Source organism: Erythrolamprus reginae, chromosome 1 (assembly GCF_031021105.1).
Source record: "Erythrolamprus reginae isolate rEryReg1 chromosome 1, rEryReg1.hap1, whole genome shotgun sequence".
NCBI lineage: Eukaryota > Metazoa > Chordata > Lepidosauria > Squamata > Dipsadidae > Erythrolamprus > Erythrolamprus reginae.
Genome location: NC_091950.1, coordinates 385,450,849 through 385,472,100, shown reverse-complemented (window position 1 = coordinate 385,472,100; position 21,252 = coordinate 385,450,849). Strand labels below are relative to the sequence as shown.

The window sequence follows — 21,252 nt, the reverse complement described above, 5'->3', positions numbered from 1 at the left end:
ACATTTTTGACAAAACAATTTTATTTATTTACATTTTTAAGACAAAAAGAAATTGCCATACAATTTCAACTTTAACAGAAAATTACTAACATGAGAAATTTAAGCTTTAAAATACATGGACCTTATTTAGATTGATGATTTGACTGAAGGAATACAAATTATTTTTAGTTGTTGATTTGTAAAATTTTCTGGAAGACAATGCACAAAATTCCCCTCTTGAATTCTGGGTTTAGAGACTATGATGTACCTAAGATCACTGCAAACTCCCATTGTTGTGGGTGGCCATTAGTCTGGTCCTCAGAGTTTTATTTTAACTACTACCTTACCTTTCCTTTCCTTTTAGTATTACTAAAACCACAGAATTTTTATCAGCTGCTTTGTGTGAAACATTCAGCTGAATCTGACATTAACTGAAATACTATTTGGATCACCATAATACTAGAGGAAGATCTCATCTTGAGCAAATGGAGCCAAACTACTTAAAGCTGTATATCACACCTCTGTTTGAAAAGGGTTTTGGATGCAATTGCTGTATTCAAAGAACAACTGTTTCCCATTCTCAGCTGTGCTGGATCCACAAGTGCTTAGTCCCAGCATTGCTTATGGGATCAAGGCCTATTCCTAGCACTAGAATAAGGGAATGAATGGTCCTTGTCCCAGAGATTCAATATCTATTCCAATGCCTTATTATCACTGTAGAGCAGTTGACAACATTGGGCAATCAACTTGATTCCTATTTTATTTGAGCAATATATTGGTTTCGATTATCTGGCAGTATGTTGTCAATTACTTCAATGTGTCTATTTCTATGCCAAACACAATCAATTTATCTCAGAAAATTAACATTTATATGATAAAGGAACAAAATCATAACTCAATTCCAATCATGCTTACATGTATTTTAAAGCAATGGAAAGAGCACACTGGTACCATTCATAAATTATAAAGCACATATGTATTTTGTAGATACATCTGAATATAATCTTCAATTATAATCCATCTTTGTTTTTGCAACTTATGTCTATACCAGATGGCTTTGTAATGTTCTGGACTATAAACTCCATCAGAATAGCTAAATGGAGATTATGGGACTATATCTAGAGCACTATAGGATGGGAACATTGCTTTAGGAATACAATTAAAACAAATAATATATTATATACTTTGAGACTGTGACCAATGCAAACATATACTAATTCATCTAATTTTATAAACATTTTACAAAGGAAAAAAAAATCTCTCACAGTTAAAAGAAAAGTGGAAGGAGTGAGAAAAAGCTTGGTCACTAGTATATTTTCAATATTGATTGAATTAATGCAAATCTATATACATAAAAGCAAAAACCACTCGTGCACTAATCATGAAATCTCCAGAACCCTAAAGCCTACACACTTGAAATTTGCCACATATGTTCCTCTTGGCTTCTAGGTACTCACTAAGAAAGGATTTTTCAAAATGACCATTGGAACATGAGTATTTCTTATATTATTATTAACAAGCTCTGACATTAAGGAATTCTGCACCGCCCTCCCCACCTGAAAAGAAATCTGATCCAAATGCAAAACACAAGCAGAGGAGTTTCAGTTTTGCTTTTGCTTTCAGAGTAGCAAGCAGCTTTACTACAGAACAATTGGGCTAAGTCACACACAGACTCCTCCTGTCTCCTTCTTGCTCACACAGCAAATACTATTTGAGTTTCCAAACACCCCTCAACTCTCACACACTAACAGGACACTAGCTAAATGAATACCAATGGGTGCTGGTAGGCAGAGGCAGATTTCCCCCTCCCCCCTTATTTTCCTCCTCAGTTCAGACGAATCTGTTCATTCTACAGTAACACTAGTTAAAGGGAAAAGAGGCAAGAAGCACAGGAAAAGATTTTGAAAGAGATGTGATTAAGAAAACACAAATAAGGGAAGCTGCCTGTTTCCCCCATGGCCAGTTCTATGGGGCATGCTCCAGAGTCAGTTCACCTGACAGCCTGGTCATCCTCCAGCTAGACAGAGAAACCTGGAATGTTGTTTACAGGGAAGTCCTGTGCAATTCATCTGAGGGAGGGATTTAAAGTCTATGCTATGCAAATAATATCTTTGTCTGTAACAGAAACCTAGCTTACCATCTCTAATGAAATAATACAATCCCCTTTTTTTAGCTACTCATTCATTTTCAAGCTCTAAGTGTAAATTTATCAAGCCCCATGACATAGTTTTGTAGCAAAGCACAAGTATCAGCTAGTGTGTGTGTGTGTGTGTGTGTGTGTGTGTGTGTGTGTGAGAGAGAGAGAGTATACATACGTATGTATGTATATGTCTATATACTCCACACTAGTTATAAGTATTTTCCTCAATGTGAGAACTCTAAAAATTTCAATTTTAAAAATTATTTCAATACTTTTTAAGGCTGCATTTAAAAAAAGAATATTCACAATGACATAGTCATTACTATTACTGAAATACAGATTTGCCTAAATGCAAACAAAACATACATAACTGTGGTCAAAACACCAGTGCTTAAATCAATTTGGGGAATGCAAAGAAGCTAAAAAACATAGAAAGGTAGCACTGGATAAATGAATTTAACTATATTTCATATCAGAGATGTTTCATATAAGAGAAACAGATAACCAGCCTTGCAATCCCATTAATTTTTTTCTTGGAAATAAATCCCATTGCAACCTATTCCTAGAGCCCTTTGGTTACAACTACAACCCAATATACTTGTCTTCCTCTCTATGCACATTGCAACACATACAATGAAAACCACTCATGCTGTAATCATGAAATCTCCAGAACCATAAAGCCTAAAAAATTGAAATTTGCCACACATGTTCCTCTTGCCTTCTAGGTGCTCACGACGAAAGGATTTTTCAAAATGACAATCGGAGCATTAGTATTTCTTATTTTATTATTTATTTTATTTTATTAAGGAATTCTACTCCCCCTTCCAACCTGAAAAAAAATCTGTTCCAAATGCAAAACACAAGCAGAGGAGTTTCAGTTTCATTTTTCCTTTCACAGCAGCAAGCAGCTTTATAACACAACAGTTCAGCTCAACCACAGCCATGTCCTTCTGTCTTCTTGCTCACAGAGCAAATACTGTTTCACTTTCAAAGAACCCTCTGATGTATAAATTTTCTATGGCAAGGCTGAGGGAGCAGGGATAGGAGAGGATTCTATGGGGCAAGCCTGAGGAGAGAAGGGGAAAGGAGAGGCCAATTATAACTACCCATTCATTTTCAAGCTATGTGTCCATTTATCAAGGCTGATCACATAGTTCTGTAGCTGAGCATGGGTATGTAGCTAGCTTCATAAATGACTTAGATTAGGAAATATAAGGGGAATTTACAAAATTGGTGGATGATACTAAGCTGGCAGGAATAGCCAACACCCTAGATGATAAGCTCAAGATCCAGATGGATCTTGACAGACTTGAACACTTGGGTCCTATCTAACAAGATGAAATTCAATTTAGAGAAAAGTAAAGTCTTACACATAGGCAAGAAAAACCAAAAGTATACATATACACTGTGAAGAATACTGAGGCAGTCAGCTCTTTAAATCACTTTATTCTCGGCAGCAGGAAAGAACATTGCAATAGCGACTTCAGTTCTAGACGCGACTGACTGAAAGTGTCAGCTCGCCTCTTTTATACTTTCATTTTCCCGCTTAAACGCAATTGTCACTTTCTCAACCAATCACATTTCAACAGTCCACATTCAACTATTTACATTAACCCAATGCATATTCAATACACTGGGTGAAACCAGGCTTAATAGCAATAACTGTGAGAGGGATCTTGGAATCTTAGTGGACAACTAATTAAATATGAGCTAACAGTGTGTGGAGGCGGCAGCAGTCAAAAAAGCTAATGCAATCTTAAGTTGCATTAACAGAGGGATGCAATCAAGATCAAGTGAGGTACTAATACCACCAGTGATGGGCTCCTACGGGAATGACCAGGAACGCAGTACCGGTAACCAAATTTGGAGCTGCACCCCAGAGCACCCAATTTGCACTGAAAGATGTTGAAACAAAATGCATAAGCCACACCCACAGTATGGTCTTAAGAATTTTGGTAGCCCATCACTGAATACCACTCTATAAAGTCTTAGCAAGACCATACCTAGAGTACTGCATCCAATTTTGATCACAATATATAAATATGTTGAGACTCTAGAAAGAGTGCGGAAAAGAGCAACCAAGGTGATTGGAGGATTGAAGCATACAACAAAATGGTTCCAGGAACTGGACATGGCTCGTTTAGGGAAGAGAAGGCCCAGGGGAGGCATGATAGCAGTGTTCCAATATTTGAGGGGCTGCCACAGAGAGGAGGGGGTCAAGCTATTTTCCAAGGCACCTGAAGGCCAGACAAGGAATAATGGATGAAACTGAACAAGGAGAGATTCAACCTAGAAATAAGGCAAACATTTCCGACAGTGAGAGCAATCAACCAAAGGAACAGCTTGCCTTCGGAGGTTGTGGGAGCTTCATCACTGGAAGCTTTCAAGAAGAGACTGAACTGCCATCTGTTAAAAATGGTGTTGGATTGCTTGGGTAGGTGGTTGGACTAGATCAGTGTTTCCCAACCTTGGCAACTTGAAGATATCTGGACTTCAACTCCCAGAATTCCCCAGCCAGCATTTGCTGGCTGGGAAATTCTGAGAGTTGAAGTCCAAATATCTTCAGGTTGCCAAGGTTGGGAAACACTGGACTAGATGACCTACAAGGTCCCTTCCAACTCTGTTAATCTCTATTCAGTTGCCAAGCATTTGAATTGTGATCATATGACTGCAGGAGTGATGTAACTGTCATAATTTCAAAGATGAAATTTATATAAGGGGTTAAAGCAATTTATATTTCACAGCAAGCAAGGATCATTATTAATGGAGACTTAATTTTCAGTATCTGCTTAATAATTCATAATCAGCAATAATGACTAATATGAATAATCAATAATTGTTAATTATTTAGTAATTATCAATAATTTTTAAAATTGAGATTTTGGGGAAAAAAGCAAAGAAGAGCAAGTAAGATGATTAAGGGCCTGGAGACAAAAATATGAAGAATGGTTGCAGGAATTGGGGACGGCCAGTCCAGAGAAGGGGTAGCATGAGAGTAGTATTGCAATATTTGAAGGGCTGCCACAAAGAAGAGGGGGTCAACTTATTTTCTAAAATACCAGAATGCAAGACAAGAAACAATGGATAGAAACTACTCAAGGAGAGAAGTAATCTGGTATTAAGAAGAAACTTCCTAACAATGAGGACAATTAACCAGCGGAACGGCTTGATTTCAGAAGTTGTAGTAGATTCACAATTGAAAATTTTAAAGAAAAGACTGGACAGCCACTTACCTGAAATGGTACAGCGTCTCCTGCTTGAGCAGGGAATTGGGCTAGAAGATCTCCAAGATCCCTTCCAATTCTGTTAATCTCTAATTCCCCTTCCAGGTCTATTTGGCAGTTCAAATCTCACCAGGCTCAAGGTTGACTCAACCTTCCATTCTTCAGAGATGGCTAAAATGAAGACCCAAATTGTTCGGGGCAATATGCTGACTCTATAAACCACTTACAGAGGGCTGTGAAACACTGTAAAGCAGTATATAAATCTAAGTTCTGTTGCTATTGCTATTCTGATGGAATTAAGTCATGTGAAATTCAAAAGGAGACGAGGATATCTCTTATCTCCTTTATTGTCTATATTGGTGCTGGAAGTTTTGAATAGAAATATTAGAGATAATGAGAAAGTAGGCATAAAAATTATAAACAGAGTTTATGATTGGAAACTTTTACTGATGATTTAGTTGTATTTGAGCCATTGTGGTGCAGTGGCTAGAGTGCAGTACTGCAGTCTACTTCTGCTGACTGCTGGCTGCCAGCAATTTTGCAGTTCAAATCTCACCAGGCTCAAAGTTGACTTAGCCTTCCATCCTTCCAAGGTGGGTAAAATGAGGACCCAAATTGTTGGGGGCAATATGCTGACTCTGTAAACCTCTTAAATCACTGTGAAGTGGTATTGCTATTTCTGTAAGTCTCAAAATTGGTATGTTTTGATGAAGATAATTTCTTGATGAAGGAATTAAATGACTTTGGAGCTTTGATAGGTTTCAAAAGAAATGAACAGGAAGCAACACTTGTTAAGAATGACTTTTCAAGATTATGAAATATTGTTTGGCAAAAGGGCATTTCTAAATTTATATGGTAAGGAAAAAGACCAAGAATTCGATATAAACTACTGCAAAATACTCAAGAAAGAGGAAGTGTGGGTTTACCAGATTTGAAACTTCACTTTGATGCCTGGTTGGATGAGTTTGGATGAATGAGTGGGTGACTCTCCAAAAGAAGAGATATTTAAATTAAAGGGCCATATAGATGGCACACCTACTTATGACATGACAAGGTTAAAATGTTGATTTCAAGAATCAATTTGTTAGACATACTAGAAGCAAGGATTTGGAACAAATATAAAACATGTTTCCCTAGAAAGGTATCTCTTTCGGCATTACCCCAGAAAGTCTTTTGTAGAAAAGAAACAAAGGCGAGGCCAAACTGGTGGACATGGTCAAATAAAACTTTTTAATCAAAGTGAGCCTACCATTAAATCCCCCAAAGAGTGGGAATCAGAAGAATATGTCTGTCAGTGATTTACATATTTACAACTGAAAAAAAGGTTTAAATTACATTTTAAAAGTTATGGCTTTGACTTTGTAAAAAATGAATTTAAAATTGTACTGTGTTTTAAGGATGAATATGTTATTGCCAAGTTTTATAAATTGCTATTGAAATTGAATTTGGACAATAAAGATGTGATGTATTGCATGATTCAATGGGCAAAGAATTTTAGGTACAATATAGTGTTTGCTTGAACAATGAGCAAAACGATACAATTTACATAGACTTCTGCAAAGCCTTTGACTCAGTGGTACAAAACAAACTACTTCTAAAAAACTACTTCTAAAATCTTATGGCATTTCTGGACCCACCACAAATGGATAAGTGCATTCCTGTCAAACAGACAACAAGTGATCAAAATAGGAACACTTTATCAAACCCTGAATCTATTAACACAGTGTTCCCCAAGGCAGCATTATAGGACCAATATTTTTTATTCTTTACATAAATGACCTTTCTGATAATATAAAAAGCAACTGTGTCTTCTTTGCAGATTTAAAACTATTCAACACCATTGACAATACTACTACCCTTCAAAAAGACCTTGACTATGTATCAGAATGGTCAAACAAGTGGCAACTTCAAATCTCAATCAACAAATGATCACTATTACACATTGATAAAAATAATCAGAACACAAAATACAAACTAGATGCCCATGACCTTGTTGATGATCCTCATTCAGTAAGGGACCTTGGAGTACAGTAGTCATCTCTAATGATCTAAGTATCACAGTCCACTGCAACAGCATTGCTGAGAAGGCATTAAGAGTGGTTAACCTAATCTTGCTTCTTCTCTGGTAATCTTGTACTTTTAACCAGAGAATACAAAACATTTGCTAGACCAATTCTTGAATACAGCTCATCTGTCTGGAACCCACACTACATATTGAACATTAATACAATTGAGAATGTCCAAAGATATTTCACAAGAAGAGTTATACATTCCTCTGTTCGCAACAGAATACCCTATGCCACCAGACTTGACATTTTGGGCTTAGATAATTTGGAACTGTGCTGCCTTTAATCTGATCTAAGTATAGTACACAAAATGATCTGCTACAATATCCTACTTCAGCTGTCAATAACTACTTCAGCTTCAACTGCAACAATACAGGAGCCCACAACAGATACAAAATTAATATAAACCGCTCTAAACTTGATTGAAAAAAATTTGACTTCAGCAACAGAATGATCAGTGCCTGGCATACATTACCTGACTCTGTAGTTTCTTCTCCAAACCTCAAAAACTTTAACCTTAGACTCTCTACCGTTGACCTCACCCCATTCCTAAGAGGTCTATAAGGGGCATGCATAAGTGCACTATTGTTCTTATTGTCCCTATCCTAATGAACCCAAGTACTGTATTCATAAAAATTCCTGTATTCATAACCATGCTTCTACTTTTTATATATTCACAATCATGTTTATACTTTGTTTATAATCACATACAAATGCTTGACCCAAAAGGGGAAAACATATGGACAAAGGGTTTAAAATTTACATTAAATTATAATTTAAAGGATACATTTTATAAAATGAGGTACCATTAGTATTTAACACCCAATAAATTGTCAAAGATATATAAAGAGATTTCAAATGTATGTCAAAAATGTAAATGCAAAGAAGGAACATTACCCATCTTTGTGATAAAGCAAAGAAATATTGGAGTAAAATTTCTTTTTTAATTCAGAAGATTGTTAAAATAAAAATAAAAATTATTATAATAATAACAATAGAGTTAGAAGGGACTCTGGAGGTCTTTTCCAACCCTGTTTGGGTAGGAGACCATACATACTATTTCAGACAAATGGTTATCCAACATCTTAAAAACTTCCAGCGTTGGAGCATTCACAACTTCTGGAAGCAAGCCGTTCTACTGATCAATTGTTCTAACTGTCAGGAATTTTCTCCTTAGTTCTAAGTTGCTTCTCTCCTTGATTAGTTTCCACCCATTGCTTGTTGTCCTACCCTCAGATGCTTTAGAGAATAGCCCCCCTTTTCTTCCTGGTAACTCTTGAGATATTGTAACACTGCTATCATGTCTCCTCTAGTCCTTATTTTCATTAAACTAGACATACCTAGTTCCTGCAGCTGTTCTTTATATGTTTTAGCCTCCAGTCCCCTACTCATCTTTGTTGCTCTTCTCGCACTTTTTATAGAGTCTCAACATCCTTTTTACATCATGGTGACCAAAATGGAATGCAGTATTCCAAATGTGGCCTTAACAAGATATTATATAGTGGACTTCACGTGATCTTGATTCTATCCCTCTGTTAAGGCAGCCTTGAACTGTGTGGGGTTTTTTGGCAGCTGCTGTACACTGTCAGCTCATATTTAAATGGTTGTCCCATGAGGACTCCAAGATCTCCCTCACAGTTACTACTGTTGAGCAAGGTACCACATATACTGCACCTGTGCATTTTGGTTTTTTTGCCTAAATGTAGAACCTTACTTTTTTCACTATTGAATTTCATTTTGCTTCCTAGCGCCCAATGTTCACGTCTGTCAAGATCCTTCTATATCTTAAACCTATCTTGTGGTGAGTTGGCTATTCCTGCCAGTTTGGTGTCATCTGCAAATTTGATGACTTTGATGAGGAATCTGATCTATCCCTTCATCCAAGTCATTGATGAAGATACTGAAGAATACTGGGCCTGAAACAGAGTCGTGGGGTACTCCACTGCATACTTCCCTCCATGTAGATGCAGTTCCATTAAGTACTACATGTTGAGTGCAGTTGGTTAGCCAGTTTTGACCGAAAAGTTTTCTTTTAAATTAAAATTTAAACAAAGAGTTTTCGTTTAATGGATAAAGAACTTGAAAAAAATTCTGGAATCTTGCTATTATGTATGTTGATAGTAGCAAGAATCCTTTATACACAGAAATGGAAAAATACTTTAATTCTAATAGATAAATGGTTGAACAAACTGATGAAATTAGCAGAGATGGCTAAATTGTTTGCTCTAATTAAAGAAAAGAATACATCCAACCTTGTTTCTACTTGGAAATCATTTCTGGATTTTGTGCTTGAAAATATATATGAAAATGTGGGTTTTACTAAATAGATAACTTTTGTTATAAAAATGGCTAGTACATGTTAAGTATGTAAAAGTAAACAGTTGAGGCTGTAATGTTATTATATTATTCTACTACACTAACAAAAACAATTTTCTTTCTTTTCCCCTCTCTAACTTACACTTCTTTCTTTCCCCTTCTCTCTTTTCCCACTTTCATTTGTCTTTTATACTTTGATAAATTTAATACACGTATTAAAAAATCATTTCAAGGATGGGTGGTCACTTTTTCAGGGGCTGTCATAATTTCAAGTCATTATTAAATAGTCTTAAGTCAAGGATTACCTTTATGCAACATTTGAAGTAGCTCTGGACTACTCCAAAATGACTCCTTCTACAAAATGTTGACATACTCTGGTCGAACATTTTCTGACTCTGATTTTGGTGAGCACCAAAGTCCATATTGTATTTAACGCAAAGTAAAAACTTCCAAAACATTATTTTTAAAAAAGTTAAGTACAGCGTTTCCATCCTCTTTCATAGCACAAAAATATAAAAACAAGTTACATAAAGTAAGATTCAAAAGCTACTTCACACCTCTTCAATAAGTAGATTTAAAATTACAATGGTATTGGCTCATTACATTCCTTACAATAGATATGTAAAAAACTAACTCACATATTGTAAGAAATCATTGTATATTGTGTCTGAGCAACAATCAGGTTCAGTTAAACTTTATGTTTAAAGTATGCTATCGAGATTGCTTCCAATGGAATTTAGGAATTCATCATCTTGAGTGCTGTAAGTATCAAAATTTGATATATTTATGGTGTTTGGATTGCTGGCCAATCCAGATTCATTAAGGGTAGCGAGGTAATGAAAAGTTGGTGTCTCAAAAATATTGGACATAGAGGTTGAAGATAAGCTAGAAGTGGTTACTGTTGATAAGGCAGGAGGCAGCAATGGTTGGACTTTCTTCCTGTGGATGCTTGGATTTAAAGTTTGAACAAAAGATGACTTTTCCAAGTTAACATCTGAACATCTGGAGTCTTCCATCTCCATGCTAATGCCATTGGACACTGCAGCATTTGCTGAGTAAATAGACTGGCTGTCAACAGTGCTGGAGACATTCTGCATTTCTTGATGAGACACTGATGGTGAAGGTGATGATGATGACATTGTTGACTCATGATCATTCATTGTTCCAAAGAATCCTTGATAAATGTTTCCCTCTTTCTGACTGGCCCAGTTCAGACTCTTTTCCTGTCCAAGACATGGAGAGCTACCATTCTGCATTGTAGGATGCAATGTATCACCCATGTTTCTATGTTGCAGCAAAACACTTAGAGGTGAAACAGAGGAATGCCAGCAAGATGGCAGAACACCATCTTGCTTAACGGACTCGGTCATTTGAAAAGGTGAACCGGGATGTCCATTGGAACTTAAGTGGTTTAAAGGAGGACAATAATATTGCTGCAAGGAAGGGATACTTGCAGATGTTTTCTGCAGCGGGATGGTGGTTTCAATCGATGAGCAATATATATTTGGTTCTGTGAAAAAAAAATCATCTTTGATTAGAAAAGTCATACTACAACAATTCTTGAACATTTTCTGCACTATCATCCCATATGTAGCAGACTTAGAGTGAAAGCTGCATTATCCTTTATCAGACTTTTGGTCTAACTAGCACTAACTGGCACTAGAACTAGAGTGCTCAAAAAAATAAAGGGAACACTCAAATAACACATCCTAGATCTGAATGAATGAAATATTCTCATTGAATACTTTGTTCTGTACAAAGTTGAATGTGAAATTGATTGCCAATCAGTGTTGTTTCCTAAGTGGACAGTTTGATTTCACAGAAGTTTGATTTACTTGGAGTTATATTGTGTTATTTTAGTGTTCCCTTTATTTTTCTTATCAGTGTATATTTTTCTACCCCAAGTTGGAGGTGCTACAAACTAAACCTGGAACTTTCTGTATGCAGGGTTTTGGCATTACACCACGAGGATCACAAAAGGTCTCTTCGAAAATCCATCACTATTACACACACAAATTGCTCAGGGCCACACAGCTGTATTCCATTTAACCTGGTAGCCTACATTCTTATAATTCCAAGCCAGTATAGACATTGCAGCTAATAACTATAAGAATTGTAACCCAATACATCTGGAGCAGTGATGAAATCCAAATATTTTCCCTACCAGTTCTGTGAGCATGGCTTGGTGGGCATGGCCAACTTGATTGGTCTCACCCTTAGGAAATGTTTCCTTAGTCCAACTCACAATAAAATAGCATAATAAAATAGCACTGTTCCAATATTTCAAATAGAATAGAATAACAGGGTTGGAAAAGACCTTGGGGTCTTCTTCTGCTTAGGCAGGAAACCCTACACCACTTCAGACAAATAGTTATCCAGTCTCTTCTTAAAAACTTCCAGTCTTGGAGCATTTACAACTTCTGGAGGCAAGTTGTTCCATTGATAAATTGCTCTGTCAGGAAATTTGAGGGGCTCCTACAAAAATGAGGGAGTCAATCTATTTTCCTAAGCACCAAAAGGCACAGCAAGGAACAATGGATGGAAATTAAACAAAGAAAGACACAACCTAGGACTAAGGGAAAATTTCCTAAGGCTGAGAGCAATTACTTAAAGGAATAGCTTGTCATCACTAAAGGCAGTGTTGGGCTCCTACGGGTATGGTCAGATACATAGAACTGGTAGAAAATTTTGGTCAAGTATGCAGAACCAGTAGAAAAAAAATGATTTTTTTTTCTTTTTCCCCCCTTCTGGGCTCTGGGTATGCTTTTCCTATCGCAGTAAATGAGGTTGAATGTGTATAATTTTAGAAGAGCTCTGTGTGTGTGTGTGTGTGTGTGTGTACATACACATAAAGTATATATAGTAGATAATGTATATTTTTGTGTGCCTGTGTGTAATGTGTATGTACACATATGGCATATATACATAAAATTAAATAATATATTTTGGATGTTTAGTAATAGTAAATAGATAGGGAAATTGTATCTCTTTGATGTGAGGAGAGTCCAGGCACCTTAACCCTAGCTCTAACCCTTGACGTGAGTGATGTCAAGTTGGCCACCTTTAAGGCAGTCACATGACCTTTAAGCCACCCCTGGTCACATGATCATCAGGCCACTCCCACCTAGTCACATGGCTGGCAAGCCACACTCACAAAATAGGCCACACCCACAGTGTGGTAGTAACATTTTTTGCAGCCCTTCACTGAATAGAGACTTTCAAAAAGAGTGAGGGAAGTACTTCACCCCAAAAGGAACGTGCCAGGAACCACTAAAACAATGCAGAAAAGTTAAAACAGCCATTCCCCTTTAAAAAAAAGTCTACTCTAAAGTAAAGGCAACAGCTGAGAGGGTAACTAAGAGTAGCTCAGACTAATTGAAAGCCTGGGCATGCTGCCAAAAGCCATTACCCCTTCCAAATCTATTAAGCTATGTTCTCTATGTTCTAAATCTGATGCTTCACAGTGGAAGCAATACAGCTGGCTGGATCACACATGCATTAAATTCACAGCCTGTATGATCAAGCTGCATCATTGTCCCCTCCTGTATCTTTCTCCCCAGGAAGAAACAAGAAGTAGCCAACACTGCAGCCCTATAAAAGGTCTTGGGAAACTCCAGGGAGTATCAGCTGGTCACAGAAGTGTTACTTAATACTCCTTATAATGAAAACATTTGCAATCTTGTCCTTCTTCCTGAAGGGAAGAGGTTAGCCCCATCCCTGCTGTTTATTGACTTGATTCAGCGTGTATGGCTGCATTCCAGCTGCAACTGTTAAGTGGAGCTCTTAAATGAAGGGAGGAAGAAAGAGAGAGAAAAATACTCTCTTGCACTTTATTTTCAACTGGTTCTCCGAACTGCCTAAGCAATTTACTAACAGTTTGGGTGAACAGGTGAGAACTGGCTGGATTTCACCTGTGATCTAGAGGCTATTAAATCAGGAGAAGGCTCCTGTACAGCATTCATCCTACCTTTCTTTTCCTTTATATATGACAACAAATTCATGGAAAAAAGAGGATGTGGATTCCCCAAAGCAGATTTTTTTAAAAAAGATGTTTTTAATTTTTATTTCGTCTCCTGCCTTTTAATTCAGAATGATCCAAGTGGTAAGGTTTCTTAGATTATGGGAACTAAGGAAAAAAATCATATTCAACCTGATGTTTATTCTGTTCATCAGAAATGAATAGAGAGATGTAGAACATTCCATGCATGGCTTTTCTGATCCAGACATAAATGGTTTAATCAAGTTAGGGTTACAGAAAAAAGCCAAGAAGACCGGTGGCCAAAATGGGACAGCGAGAGAGGAAATGAAAAAATGCTCAGAAAGTCAGAGAGTAAGGGGAACAATGGGCTATGTTATCTTGGGTTATTGATAGTAGCAGTAGCTGAATGTACTGAAAGCTGTAGGAAAATTGCCCAGGTTCGCCTGGTGCATCAGTTGCAGCCCTATTTGGACAGGGAGTCATTGCTCACAGTCGCTCATGCCCTCATCACCTCGAGGTTCGATTACTGCAACGCTCTCTACATGGGGCTACCTTTGAAAAGTGTTCAGAAACTTCAGATTGTGCAGAATGCGGCCGCAAGAGCTATCGTGGAGCTTGGGGCTTCCCAGATTCGCCCATGTTTCTACAACACTCCGTTGCCTGCACTGGCTGCCGATCAGTTTCCGGTCACAATTCAAAGTGTTGGCTATGACCTTTAAAGCCCTACATGGCATTGGACCAGAATACCTCCGGAACCGCCTTCTACCGCACAAATCCCAGCAGCTGATAAGGTCCCACAGAGTTGGCCTTCTTCGGGTTCCATCGACCAAACAATGTCGTTTGGCGGGCCCCAGGGGAAGAGCCTTCTCTGTGGTGGCCCTGGCCCTCTGGAATCAACTCCCTGTGGAGATTAGAATGACCCCCACCCTCCTTGTCTTTCACAAATTACTCAAGACCCACCTATATCGCCAGGCATGGGGGAACTGAGACATCTCCCTCAGGCTTTAATATTTTATGTTTGGTATGTATGTGTTGTATGGTTTTAACTGCTGGGGGTTTTATATATTTTTATTTCAACATTAGATTTGTTTCAATGTTACATTGTTTTATTATTGTTGTGAGCTGCCCCAAGTCTTCGGAGAGGGGTGGCATACAAATCTAATAAACAAACAAACAAACAAACAAACAAAAAAATTGAGGCATATTTAGTTTGGGACAACAGTAGCTGGAAGAACAGAGGGAAAATTGAGACAAGGAGAGATACGTGGAAGAAACATTTGTGCAGGTGGCTGGGCATATAAATTTGATAAATAAAAAATAAATAAATCAGCGGGTGAAAAAGAAAGCTAGTGAGATATGCTGTACTGGAATACATTAAGTGAGGTAATGGAGAGCAGGCCAAGAGCAGAGAAGTGAATTATCCATGCTTGGAGCTGCTTAGAACAGAGCAGTGCAGTAATGCATTCCAACATTAGACTGGACTAGAACCAGGGGTAGGCTACTGCCTGGACCCCGGGGGGGGGGGGGATGCAGTGAGGTAGCGAAAATGGAGCTCCACCCTAGAGCACCCAATTTGCACTGAAAGATGTTGAAAGAAAATGCAGGGCATCCTGTATAAGCCACGCCCACAGTGTGGTAATAACAATTTTGTTAGCCCTTCACTGACTAGAACAGGTATTTTTAATTACCCAGAATGTTGAACAAGCCTCAAGAAACTTAACTAATACAGTATTCACCAAAACAAACTTACAAAACTAAAATATTTTCTCTTTTAATGTATACCATTAAATCACTGTCATGGAAGAGATAGGAAGAAAGACAGTCAAAGAGCCAGAACAAAGAAAACATTAAAAAAAAGTACCTTTCTTTATGAATTTTCCTTCACTAGCAGTCTGGAACAGAGCAGCATTAGACCTTTCATAGGGACCTATGGAAAGAATAGTTGTTATCCTAAAGGAAATCAATCCTATAAGGATGATGATCTGATTCCCCCAATATAATGAAGACATATACAGTATCTCCAATTATTTATTTTATTTTTATTTATTTATTCATTTTGTCCAATACACAATAATACACAATGAAGAGAAGAGTAGAGAAGAAGAGTAGAGAAGAATAGAGAAGAAATACGATATATAGGAGAGACTATAGGACAGGGGACGGAAGTGTCTAAATCCAACTCCTGATAAAAGAAATTAGATCAAGAAACATAAGAGGGAAGCATCAACAATGCTTCAGAAGTCCTTAGATTTGTAATTCCTCTCCCATAAAAAATAAGTCCAACTCAAGAATGCAAAATATTTTTTTAAAACAGCCATTCAATGAGAGCCAAACTCATTGAATGAAGAAGAAGGAGGAGGAGGAGGAAGAGGAAGAAGAAGAAGAAGAAGAAAGAAGAAGGAAGAAGAAGAAGAAGACAATGTAGAGATGCCTTCTTGCAACAAATCAACAGTGAGGTCTCATCCAATTCCATTTATATATGTTTAAACCAACCTCCAATCCTCTTTCTTCTACATTATATCGTGGGTCAATTTAGTGGACCTGGATACATAAGGAGAAAACTTAGACCCTACCTAGTGATACAATGGCATTCTTGTCACTCCCAAACAAGTGAACAGATGGTATCAATCGGAGTGTTCAGAGACAGAATAAATTACAGCTTCCTAAGTTTTGACTCACACATGGCATGGTGCAGCTTTCACTGAAAAGAAACCCATAACGGTTATGTAAAGCACAGATTTCTATCTCTCTACACAGGACTTGAGAGTCAAAATATATGACGCTAGGAAGCCTCAAGGATAAACCCAGTTTGGGAGAGAGTGATTTCATATTAGAAGAACAAAATAAGATGGGATGAGATATAATCTTACCAGAGTCTTGAATGAGCTTTTGTAAAGCCATTGGTGACCTCTGCCTCTTTGCCTTATGGCCATAAGGATCTAAAACAGAAAGGGAAAAAAACAGTATTTCAACAACTCATGTGCACACATGTGATGATGTTGGGAATGTTTGCAGAAAAAGAAAAGTTTAATTGTGTGTTCTATTTGACTACAATAAAATATAGAATACCATCTTACAGAGTTTCTTCTTATCCAGCCTGGTATATTTGGACAGAAAATGACTCTGAGCTTACAAGCAAAGCTTCTTCACACAATTTTCTACTTTGTTTTTGAATCTAGGGTCTTCTGTATGTGCTCTTGCTTCTTGCTCTATAAACTTACAATTTAAATAAATTAACATATGCTATCTCCTTCAAAAGAAATTGGCAATATTTTTAAAAGTAAAAAAGTCCCGTAATTCTTTTCTCTCTTTTGGCATTTTTTTCATTAGCCTTAAGGTTTTCAAATTAACTAAGCTGGCAGAGGTCTAAATGAAGAACTCTGGTTGTAATGCATTTTCTTTTTTATCCCTTGTATGCTGTTCGAAAAAAGTTCCTAGTGATATGTTCGGGTCACATACGACCCGGACAGAAAACACTTCATTTGAAGTGCTTATGTTTGGTCAATTTGAAAACTTTTTTCACTTGGAAAGTAGTCTGAACATTTCTGCACACAATGATATGAAAATTGAAATGAAAAAATTAATCCTTATTGGTTTATTTTGCACATAAATGTGCCCCCCCCCCCGTTTTTGTGATTTTTTTTCAATTTATGGATAGTTTTGCTTGCAAAATGCATTCTATTTTACTAAAGTTGGTGTGGGATTGGTAGCTTGAACATTACTGCACACAATGATATGAAAATTGAACTGAAAAAATTAATCCTTATTGGTTTATTTTGCACATAAATGTGCCTCCCCCCGTTTTTGTGAAATAGTCTTTACTTTATGGATAGTTTTGCTAGCAGAATGCATTCTATTTTGCTAAAGTTGGTGTGGGATTTGTAGCTTGAACATTTCTGAACATAATGATATGAAAATTGAACTGGAAAAATTGATGCATATTGGTTTATTTTGCATATAAATTTATTTCAATTTATATAAAAATTATGCTGTTAATTTCAAACTTACATACTTTTTTTTAGTAAAATGGATTTCTTTCATAAAATTAGTTATCTGGCTACAATGTGGTTGATTTTCAAAAGGATATTCCAAATATTTATAGACAAATATGTATAAACAGTGACAATAATGGCACACAGCAAGGCCGGGGGGGGTGGCCCTTTTGTGGCAAAAATAAACCAATAAGAACCATTTTTTTCAGTTCATTTATATTTTTCTCATGTTCAGAAATGTTCAATTTAGTATATCAAACCTTTTGGGGGAAAATTCCTTAGGGATTTGTAGCCTTAAAAAATATAAATTGACACGAAATTCAGAAAGGATGGGGGGAGGGGCTTTTTGATCAAAATAAAAATATAAGTCTCAATTTTTCCAGTTCAATTTTCATATCATTATGTTCATAAATGTTCAAACTAGTTTTCCAGTTGAAAAAGTTTTCAAAAAGATTAAATTCAAGTACCTAAAAAAAATATTTTTGGTCCTGTCATATACGAACAGAAACAGATTTTAAGTTATGATTTTTTTTTGCCCAGAAAACAATTAGCCACCACCCCAAAAATATTTTTTGATGACCAGCATTGTTAAATTGAGTAAATGAATGCCTAAGATTTTAAAGAATATTTCGGATTTGGAGCATAAAAAAATAAAAAGTGAAAATGATTGCAAGCAGCCGAGGGGGGGGGGGAGGCCTTATTTCTGATGTTAAAAAACCAGTAAGAATCATTTTTTTCAGTTCCTTTATATTTTTCTTATATTCAGAAATGTTCAAGCTACCAATCCCACACCAACTCCAGTAAAATAGAATGGATTTTGCAAGCAAAACTATCCATAAATTGAAAAAAAATCACAAAAACGGGGGGGGGCAGCACATTTATGTGCAAAATAAACCAATAAGGATTAATTTTTTCATTTCAATTTTCATATCATTGTGTGCAGAAATGTTCAGACTACTTTCCAAGTGAAAAAAGTTTTCAAATTGACCAAACATAAGCACTTCAAATGAAGTGTTTTCGGTCCGGGTCGTATGTGACCCGAACATAACATTAGGAACTTTTTTTGCTCAGCAAAAACTAAGCCCCCCACCCCCCCAAAAAAATTCTCATAGAGAGAACCCCTGAAATGATGAAAAGTCATGAAATTTCAAGTTTCAGATATGCAGGGAAAATTTTTTACAGGGACTCAAACTTGGCTTCGGGTCACATACGACCCGAACAGAACAGCAGGGTTAAGAGAATAAATATTAAGAGTCCTGGAAGGAAGTTTTCTAACATGAAATAAGCAGCGAGACAACTGTAAATGCTGCTTCCAAAGATTGCAAGGAGAATGCAGCCCAGTGATGTTACCCACCTAAAAAAAATGCATTGTATGTCTGCAATTCCAGCCAGGCCACCAACCTTCTCATGCTCAACCTCATTGTGGCTGACTGAAGCCTATTTTATTTGTTTTGCATTGGGCTTTGCAAAAGTTTGTTTCCAAAAGCTTTCTCCCACCACCATTCTCAATGCCTCTAAGGAGTTAACTATGTGGACAATCCTGTTGTGTGGGCATCCATTACCACCAGCCTTGTTTCTCAAGTATAGGCAAAAGTAGATTATGGCAGCAGCCTTTAAAATGATTTCTTCCTTTTTGTCTTAAAGCGATCTTCTTCAGCCTGAAGTATGCTGAGCCTTAACTCTCAGCCTTTCCAGTTAGCACAAGGCCATGCTGACTGGGAATTCTGTATATGATGCTCCAGAATATTTGCAGACCACTAAGCTGAGGAAGAGTGGGTCACAATACCATAGTACGGACAGAAAAAGAATTTGTTCCCAGATGAGAAATCTGTAAACACTTCTCTAAACTAGCATGGGCCCTGATTCAAAAGCAGTAGCTAGTCCTACCTCAATGAATTAAGACTGTACCTTTTTCATCTGGTAAATATCTAAAGTCCATAGGATCACTGACTTCCTGATCCGAGGGCCTTCGCAATTGCATCTTCACAGTCACAGGATCTGGGATATCTTTGAAAAATGGGGGCGTCTTGAAGACAATTGCTACTTGACGATGCACATCAGCTTGTGAAAAAATCCCCTTGGCTTCCCAGTCATTCATGAAAAATCTCACTTCTATATCATCTGTTCATCAGAAAGATATAAATATCACACTTGATTTTAGGAATAAAACAACAAACAAAGTATATTTTTTAGCATGAAATACCAAAAAAAGTCAGTTCTGCTTTCTATATGGATTGTAAATGTCATAGCAATACACATATTTGGGAAAGAATAGCACTTAGAAATAGCCGAGTTTAGCCTGATTTCATATTTTATTAAGACCAAGTCTTATTCAACATGGAATGTGGTTCTTTTTAACCTTAGAAGATTTCTTTTATTTAGTGCGGCATTTCTTAACTTTGGCAATTTTAAGATTTGTGGACAGCAATTCCCAGAATTCCCTAACTAACATATTGAAAGCCACATGTCTCAAAGTTGTAACATTGACCTAGTAGACTTGAACCAGCAACTTATTAATTAATCTTATCTCCAAATCATTTCATCACTGGTTTATCTAGCTGATGAATATAGAGTAGCTCTTCTAAATTTGGCATTTACTGAAAGTGCCAGTCTCCAGTTCCCTTCATCCATAGCCAATTGCGGCCATATGGACTGATAGTACCGGGCATAAGACATCTGGATGGCCACTGGTTGGAATGGTCTGATTTACAACGTAAGCTAACTAAAGCTTGTGTTTTGAGTGCCAGTGCTAGTTATTTTGTAACGTGAAATATCACATAGCTGTCTGCTGCAATAAACATACAGTACACGCTTAGCTGCAGTCCTAGAACTGCTTGAAATGCAGTTTTGCACCTTTAACACTGTGGCTGCAGGACTGGCCATTCACATTGGCAAGAAGACTTGCCTTGCCCCATTTCTCTAGCTCTCTGGACTATCTGGAAGAGTTGCTCCCATTTTACTGGATACTTTAAACTAAGCAGCAGGACAATCTTGCAACTTTCCTTTACACTAATCCAATTTTGTTCTTCACACACACACACACACAATTACATATTAACACTAAGATGTCAGTTTTTGCAGTTCCTCCTTGATCAGCTGAAAGGAGTCTAGATTGAGCAATTCTGGGCATCCTGAAAATGACAAGAGTGATGACAGGAAAGTGCTTCTGAATTCAAATTTAGTACATGCATTTTTCATAGATCTACAGTATATAAATAAATAAATGGATTTTGCAATGTTTGGATGGGATTTGAATCAAACCAGACTTTTTTGGTTGCACAATTCCACCACCCAAGTTATATATTTAAATATTACACTATTGTGCTAGATTACAGGTCATAATTCAATTTGGTGGATATTTGTCATTCAGTTTAACCACTTCCATTTTCTTGTGGAAGAAGTTTATTTTTAACATGGTATTCCAGTTTCCAATCACCTTTCTGAACTTTGTCACATAAGAGGAAAATTTCATCTCCTCCTTTCGCTGTTCCACAGTTCTTGTTTACACGGCAGATTCTCAATTCAGCTGAATTGGGTGCACCTAAACAGAAAGAGG

General features: G+C 37.0%; 1 protein-coding gene across 1 annotated transcript in view; it reads right to left on the bottom strand.

Annotated features, from left to right (window-relative positions):
* Positions 1-6,554: 6,554 nt before the first annotated feature.
* REL (REL proto-oncogene, NF-kB subunit) overlaps positions 6,555-21,252 on the bottom strand; it is a 64,493-nt gene continuing 49,795 nt past the window's right edge. The window contains exons 6-10 of the mRNA XM_070734785.1: positions 21,133-21,237; positions 19,605-19,817; positions 16,575-16,643; positions 15,566-15,631; positions 6,555-11,235 (exon numbers count right to left, since the gene is read on the bottom strand). Coding sequence (XP_070590886.1) covers positions 10,427-11,235; positions 15,566-15,631; positions 16,575-16,643; positions 19,605-19,817; positions 21,133-21,237 — 1,262 coding nt within the window. The 3' untranslated portion in view covers positions 6,555-10,426. The remainder of the gene's footprint in view (positions 11,236-15,565; positions 15,632-16,574; positions 16,644-19,604; positions 19,818-21,132; positions 21,238-21,252) is intronic.